Below are 15,458 nucleotides of genomic sequence, written 5' to 3' on the forward strand. Positions count from 1 at the left end.
TCATTTGGGATATAAAGAAGATATAAATTTGGGATATAAAGAAGAAAACAGGCCACTTCATTGTGGCTTATTGAGTAGAGTATAAGGTGTTTGAGGACTCACGGGGAGCATCTCTCTCAGACTAGAAAGGGCCAACAGGCCTGAGGTAAGATCCAACCTAAGCCCCGAAGCAGGATTAAGTTCCATTGCAAGGAGACACTTGTGCTCATGCTGAGAGGTCAGAGGCCATGGCAAATTCCAAGTGATGGCATGTGGCTCCGTGTAGGCAGAGCTTTTAAAGTGATAACAGAGCAGAGAAACCTGAGCCGTAAAAGCAAGCAGGGACCAAGACAGGAACAGTCTTGTGTGTTAAATGAAGGAAGAAGGTTGGACTTTTTCCTGAGAACGTTAAAGGACTGTTGAAGAGATTCATGCAGAGCCTGAGCAGACATTTGTGGTGTGGAGAATTGAAGTCAGCACAGCTATAGTCCGGAAGAGCTGACTGCTGAATCAATGTGGTAGGGCTGAATGAGGAGTGGACCACATACATGAGTCAGAAGGGGCAGAACTTGGTGAGAGGATATCAGGACAAGAAGGCACTCCAAAGATTTGAATTTATGGTGAGGAAAAAGAGAAATGTCTGTGTGTTCTGGAGGTTTATGTCAAGGGGATGGAATGTCCAGTTCTGTGCACCAGGTTCTGGCATTCTTCCCAGGTGTATATGGTGGAGTCGGAAGCCTGCCCCAGACAAGGTATTTTCTCTGAGAGGCTCAAAATCAAAGGTGTGAGTACGAATAATAGTGAGGTAGAGAAGCCAGAGCCTGTCTTGAGTTGAAATGTGTTGGAGAGCTTTCTAGGAAATTAATCCTGGGGTTTAGAACCAAGAAGATTAGGAGCCCAGTCAGAAAATAAGGTGCAAGGTCGAGCCCGTGAACAATGTTAGCACCAGGCAAGCCAGTTCTTGGCTGCTAGCTACATGGCCTGGAGTTAGGCAGTCTTCCTGGCTTGATGGCTGGAGGCCACTTTGTACAAACTAAAGAGGACTAGCCAAAGGGAGGAGGGGGATTCAAAGAGTGTTTTAGCCTTGAGATTGTGTAGGAGAAGGTGTTAACTAGAAGGAACTGTTGACAGTTTATCAATAGTTCATCAAAGAAAGAAACTGAAAGACTAGTGGCCCAGGGTAGCAGGATAAGAGATTAAAAAGCACATAATGAGAATGAGAGAAGTTGACCTTGAATCTCTGCCTTTGAGAGAAAATGGAAGAAGAAAGATGCAAGTTTTGGAATTGGTAGACTGGGAGCTTGTGGAGCTTTGGGAGAGCTCACACAAAGAAGACCTTCCTGTGAACCAGAAGGCAAAAGCATTTTCTTAGAATGGCTAGCATTGTGGCGGGAAGGACAATAGGGAAAAGTGATGGAATGCTCGGAGGGCAGAAATCCCAGGTTTGAAACCCGGCCCCTCCTCCACGTGCTGACAGAGTGGCTCAAGCATGTTGCCGAAGCTTTGTCATTCTTAATTGCTTCATATATAGTACCTTTCTCTCAGAGTTGTATTGAGGATTAAAGAAGTTATTTCATGTAAAGTGTTTATTAGCCTGTAGCAAACATTCAATAAATTTGGTTATTAGAAGGCAATGTTGTATAATGGGCAGGAACGAGAGACTCTGAAGCTAGACCTCCTGAGTTCAAATACTGGCTCTACCAGTTATGTGCTAACATTGGGATCTTGGACATCATATAATTTACAAACAATGTATGGCTCATTAGATGATCAGTAAATATGTGTCCAACTGCACTGACAGTAAATGAGACTCCAGGAGTTTGTCCTCTTGTGACTCAACTTCTTGCCAGTGTGATTATGCCCTACCCATGTGACAAATGCATATAATAAAAAATCTCGTTAATTTGTAAACTAAAGAGGCAAATTATATGTTCTATGTGATTCAGTTTTCTCATCTGTAAAGAGGAGATAATGATAGTACCTACCTCTTAGGCTTGTTGTGAGTTAAGAGAATTAATATAAAGCTCTTAGTTTCTGGTCTGTAGGAAGCAACATATACAGAAGCATTATGTATATAGAAGCATTTTATATATGCATATATATCTCATTATTACTGTTATCTTCACTCATCATTAATAGGGGTTGAGGAAAACCTGAGAATTCATAATGGGAACTGTGGGTTGGTTAAGACTGAATAAGACGAGTGAGAAAGGGTTGCCGACGAGCCTGAAGATCAACTTGGGATTGGAAACTGTGTGGTAGTGTCAGACCAGGGGAGCAGCCAGCAACCTAGGGCAGACCTAGGGAAGAGAAATGGAGGGGCTCAGAGTTGGGGTTTATTAGCATCCAGTTCTGAAAGGAAAAGAGAGCTATTGAGCTGAAGGTACTATGATCTGCTGTTTGAGAGAGTAATAAGAGTCATTGACAAATAACCAGAGATGGGAATAAGGCTACTTAGAATGTGTCTTTAGACTAGTATCAACAGCTGTTTGGTAGTGACTTAGATTTCATTATATTTATTACATCTCCTTGTCAATTTGCCTGTTTCTTCTGGTCTCTCCCTTTCCCTTCTGAACAGCCTTTCCTGGGGTTTTACTTTTCCTTCTCTATTTCCTGTTCAAGTCTTACATAACTCTTCTTTTTTTAGTAAAACAGTGTAAAGGCAAGCATAATTAGAAAGCTTAAAAGTATCATTTCTGTGTTTGCTTCTTCATGTATTCTCCGAGCGTCTCCCTGTCTAGTATGGGGATGTTTGCTCTGACAGATCCAGAAAAAAAGCATCTGGCATGTTCATTACCTTCAAGGGTCTTTGTGGGAGTAATTCACATGAAATCATTATGCTGTACAGAAAAAATGATAATTGTTATATAATCAAGTGTCAAAAAGTATGGCACAGCCATTAAATGTGGTGGGTCAAAAAGGTGCTGAGGAAAGAAAGAAATAGGAATTGGGGCAAATAAAGACAGCTTTTTAGAAATGGCAGTTCAGAGAGGCTTGTAGAATAGTGAGTCGGGGGTGTCTGGTGTGCAGGTCTGGGAGAGCAGAGGAATTACAGTTCAGAAGCACCAGGTGGGTGTGGCGAACAGGACAGATACCTACGGGCAGGAGGGCAGTGGGGGGTGGTGAGCTGAATGGGAGGTAAGGCTAAACACTTAACTCCCACAATGCATAGCTCACCAGGTGATCAATAAATAATGTGTTCAGCTGCACTTAGAATACATGAGGAGGACACTCAAGAACTTGTCATCTTGTGCTTTAGATTCTTGTCAGTGTGATAATTATGTCCTAACCTTTGTTAATTTAGAAGGAAGGCAAATGTGTTATGCTAGGCCTGTTGAGCAATAGAAATTTGGTGACTTTCTGATTAAGAATGTAAACAGCATAAAATTATAGGAAAACAAAGTTAGGCTTCTTGAGGTACATGGTGAGGGAGTGTCCTAGCCTGTTGAATTCTGTATGTAAATAGCTTTTTCTCCCTAAGTCACCCCTTTTGATACTTTATCTCTTTTAAGGTAGCTATTGTCTGTCTCTGCAGCCTAGAGCAGTGTGTTAAATTGAGCTCTCCTAAGGCTAAATGTCATGGAGGGGAAGTGTAGTAGGGATCTTAAAATACATACTCCTTCATGAAGTAAGGGCACAGGGACCCGAACTACCAGTACAGCTAAGCCCTTTAAATAGTGGGTGTCTTATTAGTATTCATGAAGAGCATATAGATAACATCTTGACAGAGTTAAAGTTTCAACCTGAAGAGCTACTGCTTTTCAATAAGGAGTGCCTTTAAAGATACTCTTTGCATGAATAGAGTAACTGAATTGCTTCTATAATGAGAGTATTACTTTATTGAGTGAGGTATTTTTCATTTAATCTGTCTACAGTTAAGAAGAATTGTCATTAGAATTGTAATAAATAGTAAAGATGAGCACTTGTAAGGCTTTTATCTTCAAAGAACTTGAGTTAATCTAATTTGTCACTTAGAGTCATCAGAGATGTGCACTCACTTTTCTGCTGTGAAGCCTGGAAGTGTTCACTTTCCATCCCCTCGGCTCTCCCTTTTGGTATTTCCATGGCCCATTAGCTACTTTGTCCTATGGAAAGTGCCCCGAGAGTCAACAGATGGAAGGCTTTCCGTTAGATCCGTTTCCTGTGTAAGTGTTTGGGCTCTTGAGTTAGGCTTCCTGGTTCTGATGCCATCTTCTCCGTGGCTAACTGTGGGACCCTAGGCAAGTTACTTAGCCCTCAGCTTCTCCAGCTGGGATTCATAGTAGTACCTGCCTTAGAGGTTTCTTGTGAGGACCAAATGAGATAATGAACATTAAGTACATAGGAACTATAAATAATAGCTGCATACTAGTATTGTTTTAAAAATTATTGCTAGGAACACATCGTTCTGGGCAGTTGTTATATGTGGTTAAGTGTTAGGTGAGGAAATGATGAGCAGTACTTTTTCAGGGCCTGCTGTGTACCAGGCTCAGTGCCACTCCCTGGGACGGAAAAGGAAGAAACCATGGCACCTCCCCTCTAGAAGTTTGCATCCTGGGTTTTTTGGGGAGTGGGTGGGAGGTTGGCACGGGTAAAACAAACTGTAAAACACTGGTGTGCTTGACCTAATAAGATCAAGTACAATCAAAGAGCAGAGAGTGATGGATTTTTAAGATTTTTTATAGAAAGCCTTAGAGAGGAAGGGATATGTGACCTGGGCCTTGGAGGATGAGAAGAACTTTGACAGAAAATGGGAGAATGTTGGGGTGAGCAAGGGCTTCAGAGTTGGTGTGTTTGCCAGCTTCTCTGTCAGCAGGACCCCATGGAAAGACAGAAGCAAGGTGTGTCTTGAAAGCAGCAGGGCTCCCTGTAAGGAAGATTTTAAGCAGGTCAGTCTAATTTGCGTGGAACTCTGCAGCCACCATTTGTCGCTGTCTCTTTGGGTGGTTTTTCCTCTTCTCTGTAGACATGAGAGAATTGTGAAGGTTTGCCATCCTAGTTGGACCTAGGGGAGGCCTTATTTGTCGTTAGAATGTGTGGTGTCCAACACTGAGATTTCATGGGCCTCTTTTACCTTCCCCTGTCTCACTGGGTCTGAATTTCCATTAATATGATTTGGATGGGATTTTACTGGGACATTTAGGAAACAGTTGAAACTCTAAAATGCCCCTGTGACAGCATTCAGTTCACACAGTGTTTTAAAGACTGAAGTGTACTGATTGCCGACGTTGTAAGACAAGATGATAGAAAGACTAAGAGGATCTCATTCACAAAATTTATGACTGTGCCAAGGAACTGTTTCTGACTGTATATCACACAGACAAAGGAAAGGAAACTTTCCATCTTTCTTTTTCAGTTTTGGAGTCTGGGGATTCTATCATCTTGGAAGCACGTGGGCTATGGTTAAATGGAAGACATGTGTTCTCTTTGAACAGTATCTTCGGCTGAGTTTAAGCAAGCCGAGGCTGTCAGTTAAAACCCATACTCCCTCTAAAAAGCTTGTGGGAAAAGGGAGGATTTACTAACACAGAGTGAGAGCTTTCTGGGTGCCAGATTCTGTGCTGGGTATTATACATAAAGTGTTCTCACAGTAGAGCTATTATTCAGTTTCAACATATGAGGAAAGGTTAGCAAGATTAATAACTCTATAACAAGTAGTTAGTGGCAGACGCAGGATTCCAAATGAAACCTGCCAGGCTTCAGTGTCCATTGTTTTCTTTTGTGAAGTGTGGTGTTTGGTTTGTACCATTTCTTTTGTGACATTTCTTCTTTAAAATCCTCATGAAGGATTTTGACCTCAGTAAAGTCTTCATGAGTGAGCTTACTTTTGAGTAATACAGTTAAGGGGTGCCGTGGTGGCTCAGTTGGTTAAGTGTCCGACTTGCGCTCAGGTCATGATCCCATGGTTTGGGAATTCGAGACCTGCATCAGGTTCTCTGCTATCAGCACAGAGCCTGCTTCAGATCCTCTGTCCTCCTCCCTCTCTGCCCCTCCACTGCTCATGCTTTCTTTCTGTCAAAAGTAAATAAACATTTAAAAATAAATAAAATGAAAACCTGAATAATAGTTAAATTAACTTTTTAAAAATTTATCACCAAGTTGGCTTGTATTTAGTTAAACAGTGATTATCTAATTAGAGTCACTCATCTTGGCATAGGAAGGCACACACGGATTGGTTTGTTATTACAAGATAAATAATATTCAGGATTTTGGATCAGGACCTTTAGCTTCTGTGATTTGACCATCTCAGCAGCATAATTTGATGGTACTGAGTCTTTCAAGTAGAGTCCACTGATAGTTAAATAATCTGATTTCAGTTATTCTGGAGTTGCAGTGCAGAGTGGAAAATGACCCCTTTTAAATAAAGTCTGCCCGTTGCTTCGTTTGTTGTGTATAGAGGTTAGCTTAATTTGTTCTTGTTCAAGAACAGGAAGCCAAATTTTATAATACATGGGGTTTTTAGTGGCAAAATAATTACAAGTGTAAGCCTCTGTTACTGTCAGAAATTAACAGTTTTCTCTTTATTGTTGAAATAAGAAGAGTAATGGGCTTAAGTCTCAAAAGTCTGCCTTCTTTGTCTCTTCTACTTTTTCGTCATCCTTTCTTTTCATTGTCCTTTCTTATTTTCTCATTACTTCTGACTGATCATCAGGAGCATCATTTCCCCCCACTCTTTTTCTTCTTTTCAACCGTGTGAAAACTGATCTGTAAGAAATTAAAAAGTAATCAGATAACTATCAATTATTAAAGTATCCAGTTTATAGTTTGAGGTATTTCATAGTCATTACATCAGTTACACATTTCCTGACTATTTTGTCCAAAGTATATCATGTCCAGTTCATTTGTTCACGTTTTCATCTGTAATGAATGGTAAAAATATTTCTGTCCCTCTTCCTTTGTTCTTCTTCCACAGCTCAGGTGGCTGATGGTTCTTACACACCACATGCCACCGCAGCTTGCATGTCACAGTTACACGTAGTTTTCAGTCACCCTTTTTTTCCCAATCAAGAGAAAATATCTGAATTCAGGGGAATGAGAGATACAGGGGTTAATTTTTAAGCCATTTGGATGTATGAAAACAATGAATTATCACCATTTAGTGCAGGGATTCACATGGTTGCCTGTAACAACTCTCACAACTGACTGAGCCAGGATGCTTCTGAGCACATAAAGGTAAATAGTCTTGGATCATTAATAAAAGACCTAGTGAGGGAGGTAGGATGTATCCATATAATTGTAATTCAAGGGAAAATGTGGTGTCGTTAGCAGTGCAAAGTCTAGTGGATTTCTGGGGAAGGAGAGATTAACTTGGGGATTATCAGAAAAGACATACAGTATCTATAGTGGCATGTCCACTACATGGGAAAGAAATCACATGTGAATGTGATTATTCTGAACCTCAAAGCCACATGTACCATCCATTAATTTAATTCTTGGTATATACTATTTTGTCTTTGAATATTAAAATTATGCGCGCGCACACACACACACACAGGCACATGTACTTAAACACAGTCACACATAATTAAATAGCATAATTAATTAGTCTCCCATTGATTTATTTTATTATTTATTTAAAAAGTGTGTTACAAGGGCGCCTGGGTGGCTCAGTCGGTTGAGCGTCCAACTTCGGCTCAGGTCATGATCTCACAGTCTGTGAGTTCGAGCCCCGCATCGGGCTCTGTGCCGATGGCTCAGAGCCTGGAGCTTGCTTCCGATTCTGTGTTTCCCTCTCTCTCTGCCCCTTCCCTGCTAATGCCCTGTCTCTCTCTGTCTCAAAAATAAATAAAAACATTAAGAAAAAAATTTTTTTTAAAAATAAATAAATAAATAAATAAATAAATAAATAAAAAGTGTGTTACATAAACAAAGATAGGATTAAGATGCAGAGTAGGATGATTCTGAGCTGACCTCCTCCCACAGACCACGTACTCAGACTACAACTATATATGGAACAACTCTCTCTGAAGACTAGCAGAACAGGTCTTCCACAACTAAAGATAAAAAGAAAAAGCCACACCGAGAAGGGTAGGAGGGGCAGAGACACAGTAGGGATATCACCAACACAGAGGTTCTCTCTGAGGAGCAAGGAGGTCCAGCCCCACATTGGGCAGTCCCCTACTCCAGGAAGATGAGCCCCCATAATGTCTGGCTTTGAAAGTCAGCAGGGCTTAACAACAGGTGAGCAGAGGGCTATGGGAAACTAGAACTCTGATGTTAAAGGACTCACGCACAATCTCCCTTGCTCTAAGACCCAGCAGAGAGCAGTTTGAAAAACACCTGGACCATATATGAAGAATGTTTTTTGACTAATTTTAGGGTATATGCCAGAGCAGCAGGTATCTGTAGGAAATTTCTCTGGGAATGGAAGCATTCACTGGAAGGCACCATTTTTCTTTCCTTTGACCTAGCTAGCCTTGTCGCTTGTGGGAGCCATTTCTGATACTCTCCATCTACCTTGTTAGCACTGCTCATTCCTCCCCCTGCATTCCTCTGCTGACTCACCCCAGAAGACATCCCTCCAAAGGGGCTCCTGCCCTGGTGGGCAGCCTTCGCTGAGACTGCAACCAAGCAAAGTGGCTCCCACTCTCCTGCTGCTCCCCACCACCAGGCAGCCTCTGTCCCAGCAAGTTACTTTGGCCAGGACTAGCACCCCCAGCCTTCCCCAGAGTGGGTCTATCTCACTACACTCAGCAAGAGCCCTTGGCTGAAACCTCTGTGTGTCCCCCCCACCCCCAAAAGATCCTGCCCCACTGCACCCAGCATATAGCCTCAGCCTGGATTAGAGTCCCCACAAAGCAGCTGGCATTCAGGGAGGGAGGCAGTCCCATTCACTAGCATGACCACAACAGTCATAACCAAGCTTCGCAGCCAGCTACACAAGGGGCCAGCCCTGCCCAGCAATACCACAGTAGCCAGGCCTCTCAGCCAGCTACACTGGAGTCCAGGCCCACCCATTAGTGCTACCATAGCATGGCCAGACACTGCAGCCAACCAGGCTGGGGCCAGCCCTTTGACTAGAGCACCTGCACCTATTCCAATCTAGCCACTACGGGAGGTTGTACACCACCCACTCGGGAGACACCCCTGGAACACTTGGTCCTGGTGACCAGGGGTCATTGCACTTCTAGGCCCCACAGGAAACTTCCTATGTAAGGCCACTCCTTCAAGACCAGGAGACTTAGCTGGCCTGCTAATACATACAAACAAACACAGAAAGTCAGGCAAAATTATATGTTCCGAATGAAAGACAAAACCTCAGAAAAGGAACTAAATGAAACAAAGTGTGCCTGATAAATAATAGTTCAAAATAATGGTCATAAAGATGCTCATCAAACTTGGGAGAAGAATGAATGAGCCCAGTGAGAACTTCAACAAAGAGAAGGAAAATATAAAAAAGAACCAGTCAGAGCTGAATACGATAACCAAAATGAAAAATATACTGAAGGGAATCAACAGCAAAGTAGATGATGCAGAACAGAACAGACATCTAAAAGGCAGGGTAGTGGAAATCGCCCCAGATGAACAGCAAAAAGAAAACAATTAAAAAAAATAAGGATGCACTAAGGCGAGCACTTGTTGGGATGAGCACTGGGTGTTACATGTAAGTGATGAGTCACTACTCCTGAAATCATTTTGTAAAAAATAAGGTTTAAGGAACCTTTGGGACAGTAACAGGATGCTAACATTCACATTATAGGGGTGCCAGGAGGAGAAGAGAGAGGGAAAAACTTCTTGAAGAAGTAATAGCTGAAAACTTCACTAACATGGAGAAGAAAACAGACACACAGAGAGCACCTGACCAGATGCATTCAAAAGAGATCCACACCAAGACACATCATAATTAAAATGTCAAAAATTAAAGAGAATCTTAAAAGCAAGAGAAAAGCAACTAGTTACATACAAGGGTACCCCTATAAGACCCATCAAATATTTAGCAGCAATATTTGTAGGCCAGAAGGGAGGGAGTGGCATGATACATTCAAAGGATTGAAAGGGGGGCGGGGGGAACCTACAACTAAGAATAATCTACCTGGCAAGATTATTCTGAATTAAAGGAGAGATAAAGTTTCCCAAACAAACAAAAATTAAATGAGTTCATAACCACTAAATCAGCCTTATAAGAAATGTTAAAGGGATTTTTTTAAGTGGAAAACAAAAGGCCATAAAAATGTTATACCTCCGAAAATATTGGGGCCACCATATGGGTTTACTTGCCACTCAAGCAGCTCATCCTGAAGTGATTAATAAGCCACAAAAATAACGGCTTCCTCTTCTCTCTACATAGCATTGGTATTTTTGGAAATTGGGTTGCCTGTGCCAAATTTTATTTATAGATAGAATGAGAATTGTTAAATGGTCTATGGTCTATCAGTTCACGAGAAACCTTTGTTGCTTTATTAAGAGCATAGCAGATAACTAATTCCATTTAGAGTTTTCAGTAACTTTTTACACTCTTGATGCAGCCACATGAATCATATAATTGCTTCAGAGACTCAGCAAAAGTTTCTTGCTAAAAAGGCCATAGGAGGGGCGCCTGGGTGGCTTGGTCGGTTAAGCGTCCGACTTCGGCTCAGGTCATGATCTCATGGTCCGTGAGTTCGAGCCCCGCGTCAGGCTCTGTGCTGACAGCTCAGAGCCTGGAGCCTGTTTCAGATTCTGTGACTCCCTCTCTCTCTGCCCCTCCCCTGTTCATGCTCTGTCTCTCTCTGTCTCAAAAATAAATAAACGTTTAAAATAAATAAATAAATAAATAAAAAATAAAAAGGCCATAGGAACATGTTTTTCTTTTTCTCTCCCTCCTTCTTTTGACTAAACATAGCTTTTAATAAGTTGAAGATTTTTATAAAGATGGAGATTTAAAAAATTTTATTAAAATAAAGATTTTACTGCAGCATAAGAAATAATCTGATTATCAATACTGGAATGATTGAATAAATTGCAATACATTTTTATTTTGGAATATTCTGTAGTTATTACAAAATGAGGACGGTAAAGGTGTGTTGGCTTAGATGAGCATGATCTGTGCAAGTTAAAATTTCTAAATGGCTGTGTTTACTGCTGTATTTGTATATAAAAGAAGATACAGAATGATGTAGTCCTTAAGGTTTTTAAAATTGGTCAAAGGATAGGCAAACAGGTTAGAGGCAAATGATCATTGACAGAAGAGAATCCAGAAATAGATATGTACACATAAAGTAATTTAGTGTAGGATAAAAGGGCCATTTCAAAGGAATGAGAAAAAGCTGGATTAGTTAACAAATGCTGCTGGGAGAGTTGGCTAGTTATTTGGGAAAAAAAGGATAAGATCCTTATTTCCTTTATCAGAATGAATTACAGATTGGTCCAGTATTAAAATTCTTTTTTATAATGAAATCATGCCAGTGCTAGAGAGAAATATTAATGATTTTTTTGTTGTTGTTGTTTTGAAATGAGGAAGACCTAAGCATGAAACATGAAACAATGACAGGCAGGATAAATTTGCCTATGCCATGTTGTTTCAAAGTCTTCAGAACAGAATGAATCTTGAAACTTTATGAAAATCTAGTTTTAGCAACATGGCATTAGAAGTTTATTGATACCACTTTGCAAGCATTTGGACCAATGCACACTTTTACTGACCAAAAAGGCTATACTTTTCTGTGATATCAGCAACTGTGTTTGTGTTTGTAATCATCAGCATGAACCATTTAAGTTGATAGCATTTGGATATTTGAATTTTTGCATGAGTACATATGGACAATAATTTGCATATTGTTACTTAAAATGAATGAATGAGAACTATTGAACTAGGAAAATACTGTGAGAATGCATATAAGAAATTGACATGTGTGATTTACCTCTCGGCCGTGGTGCTGGGTGTGATGGAGAATGCAAACCTCATTTTGTGCTATTTTTAGCACAAATATGAATGTATGTTGTTTTTATCTTTAAGAAAAAATGTTTTTCAAGTCATCCAAAAGTAACTTAGTTTTTAGGCTTCTGAAAAGATTTTGTCACATCATAGGCTGGTCATTGCTTAGCTATTTCAGCCAATCACCTTTTAGGGTAAGAGCAAGAACAAAAAGCCTAGGGAGCAAAACTTGGTTACTGGATTCGGGTGCATATGTAATGAAGAGATGCAAAATATTTGTGATTATGTGTGTCACAGATGGGGACAGAGGGTGCTCATCTTGCTAAGTGACCTACAGTGACTTCATGCACTGGGTCCTTGGAGGCTGCACACAGCTACTTTTTAAAAATTGTGTGTCATCTTGTGAAATAGTTTTATTTTAATCCAAACATTTGATGCTTACAGAGTATTTTTTCTGCTTACTAACCCTCCAGGCTCAGATTTATCTTATGGTAGAGTGCAAAACGTAAATTATTACAATAAAATGGGAGCCATTGGAGAATGTATGGAGGGCCACCTCTGTGAGCACCTCTTCTCTCCATCTTTTCACAGTCTTCTGATGCACAGCTTTGAGAAACACTACCCCGAGTAAGTGTGAACAGGTGACAGTAACTTGTAGGCATCCTACTGCTGTATTCGGGTTTTGAGTTCTGAAGTTATGGAGTGGAAGGAAGTAGATTTCACAAAAGGCAAATTTTATTAGCTCCATTCAGCCAACTAAAATGAATGTTTGATTATGTACTTAGAATTCTTACTGAATCCAGTAAATGCCTGAGCTGGTAGATACTTTAGTCATTAAAACTATAATCCAATTAAAGCTAAGGAAGCTAAATAAACAAATTTTAATCAAATTTACTTTGATTTCTCTCTGTTTCTCTCCTTTTTTTCCTTACCACAGGTCACAGTAATGAAAGGCAGTAATAGAAATAAAGATCACTCAGCAGACGGAGAAGGGGCTGGAAAACGACCAAAACGAAAGTGTCTTCAGTGGCATCCATTGCTAGCAAAGAAACTGCTTGACTTTTCAGAAGAGGAGGAAGAGGAAGACGAAGAGGAGGATATTGATAAGGTAATTCTTCTGTTTCACATAGAAGTTTTGAATATTCATTCCAGAAACTACAGTGATTGGTGAGAAAGATGCATTTCTAAAAGTCTGTATAACTTGAATCCTATTTAACTACTTAATGTATATGTTTATTCCAGATATTGAGGGCTTCTAAAGTATCTGTACTTCCTAATCATTTAGACAGAAACAGATCTTCTTCAGTGGTATTTCTGTCTATTAACTAATGATTTTCAGGTAATATGGTAGCACTCCAATGCAGTGGAGATGGGGGTATTTCTAAAATTTGACGCACTTGCCTGGCACCCACCTCGTTGCCCCTCTGGCCTCTCTCTGCTTCAGCCTAGCCCTGCCTCTGTGGACAGCCTTGTAGCTGCTCCGGCCCTCATCTCCACTGCCTTCATGACATCTGGCTGTTTTCAACCCCACCAGTCCTCTGTGGTCAGTCAGTCCTCTCCGTCCCCTTCTCTGGTCTCATGCTTAAGCAGCCAGCTCTCATTTAGAAGGTCACACAGCCATGCAGGTGACTTTAGAAAGCCACACATTCCTCCAAGTCTACGCGGAACTGGTTCCTCCTCCTCCTCATTCAGCTCTCAGCACAAGGACTACCTCCCCAAGAGATGGGGCTTCATCATCTCAGGTGACCCTCCCACCCAACTCATTCCATGTCCAAGGATTTCCTTCCTGGCGTTTCTTACCATTTAACTTGCGCTTAGCTGTATACCTGTGTATGTCTGTCTTGCCAGACTAGAATATAAGCGTAGTAAGAGCAGAGGTCTTGCCCCACATATCCTCCTCTTACTCCTTGGAACCTAGAATGGTGCCTGGCGCATAGCAAGTATTGAATAGATGTATGTTCAATGGAAGAATAAATGAGTACATATTTCGTGTCACTACAACTTTTATAAGCCTGTTTTTAGTATCCTGCAGACCTTTGACATCCATTCAGTCTTTTGTTCTAGGCTTGGGTCAGCTTCCATTTTTTTCTGTTTTTCCTGTTTCTCAGACATCTTATCTGGATCCTCTTTATAGTCTCTCTCACTGTTGATCTTTTTCTCCTCTTTTACAGAGAAAATAGAGGCCGCCAGAAACGATTCCTTCAGCTTCCTCTACTCATCTGTATACTTATTTCACTCACCCATCTTTTCCTTCCCCTTCTTTTTTCAGAGAGACCACTGTTACTCATTCTATTTGAGGCCATTGCCAAGTTGATACTGATTTGATCTTTCTGACATATTTGTGCCTGTCGATCACTTGGTCCTGGAGGCTGCCTTCTGTTACTGTTTCTACTCCCAGCCTCACCTTCCTACCTTCATTCTCTTGATGCCCCTCCATTATTCTGCCCTCAAATATTGGTGTTCTCTGGGCTTGTTTTAAGAAAAAATTAATTTTTGTTTCTTTATTTTTTGAGAGAAAGAGAGAGCGAGCAGGGGAGGGGCAGAGAGAGAGAGAGAGAGAGAGAGAGAGAGAGAGAGAGAGAGAGAGAATCCCAAACAGGCTCCTCACTGTCCACACAGAGCCCAATGTAGGACTCAAACTCATGGACCGTGAGATCACGACCTGATCAGACGCTCAGACGCTTAACCCTACTGAGCCACCCAGGTGGCCCCCTGTGGGCTTCTTAATTTCTTTCTCAATCCTTAAATTCTACACTGATATTTTTGACTGTTTTCTTGACATATCCACTAAGATCTCCAATCAGAACCTCCGTCTGAATGTGTTCAAAATGAAACTTTGAACCCCATCATCCTGTATCTTCCCTTTCTCAGTAAATGGGAGCCCCCAACTTTCCGGTTGGTGAGATCAGAAAGCTTATCTGTTTTCTTTTGCTCATGTCTCATATGCATCCATCCATCTATTAGCATATTCTCAAGCCATACCTTCTACATATGTTCTCAGTTTGACTCCTCCTTAGCAAGGTCACCACAGCCTCCTTGGTCCAAGCCACCACCATTTTTAGTGCAGATTAGCATATATTCTGCTGCTCTGCCTGCCTCTGCTCTTGCTTTTCCAGTCTTTGCTCAACAGAGCAGCCAGAGGGATCTGTTCAGAATGAAAGGCTGGCTGTGCTGTTCTTCTGCTTCATGAAGGCAGGGAATTCATATGCTCATGGATTTACCCGCCCCACCTAGAACAGTGCCTGGTCCCTATCAGTTGCCCAGTACGCAGTTACTGAGAGAAAGAATGGAATCATTGAATTCCCTTCTCTTTTCAGTCCACACCTGGTGATCTCATCCACTTTTCTAGTCTTGCCTTCTTTGTATTCTTACCTCAGTTCATAATCCCAGCCAAGACATCTCTGCTGAGAACCACCTGACATTTTGCCTACCCGATACTGATCTTTCTGCTCCCAACCCTATCTAATTTCTCTCATTTGAGAAAAAGCATTCTCTGGTGTGTATGAAGGAATCTTGCCACTAAAGGTAGAAGCACTCTTCCTTTTTTAAACGTTAAATCCAACTGGATACCAACTCTCTTGGCTCTACCTCATAAATAAATACTGTCTGTGTTCTTACTTCTCCATTCTTATCATTACGGCCTTAA

At 41.1% G+C, this 15,458-nt stretch overlaps 1 protein-coding gene across 7 annotated transcripts in view; it reads left to right on the forward strand.

Annotated features, from left to right (window-relative positions):
* The window catches only part of BBX (BBX high mobility group box domain containing), a 282,646-nt gene that overhangs the window by 166,794 nt on the left and 100,394 nt on the right, over window positions 1–15,458 (forward strand). For all 7 annotated transcript variants that reach the window (XM_042999122.1, XM_042999121.1, XM_042999123.1 and 4 more), the window contains one exon: window positions 12,750–12,920. In XM_042999122.1, coding sequence (XP_042855056.1) covers window positions 12,759–12,920 — 162 coding nt within the window. In that variant the 5' untranslated portion in view covers window positions 12,750–12,758. Of the gene's footprint in view, window positions 1–12,749; window positions 12,921–15,458 lie in introns of those variants that run through there.

This window comes from Panthera tigris, chromosome C2 (assembly GCF_018350195.1).
Source record: "Panthera tigris isolate Pti1 chromosome C2, P.tigris_Pti1_mat1.1, whole genome shotgun sequence".
Lineage (NCBI taxonomy): Eukaryota > Metazoa > Chordata > Mammalia > Carnivora > Felidae > Panthera > Panthera tigris.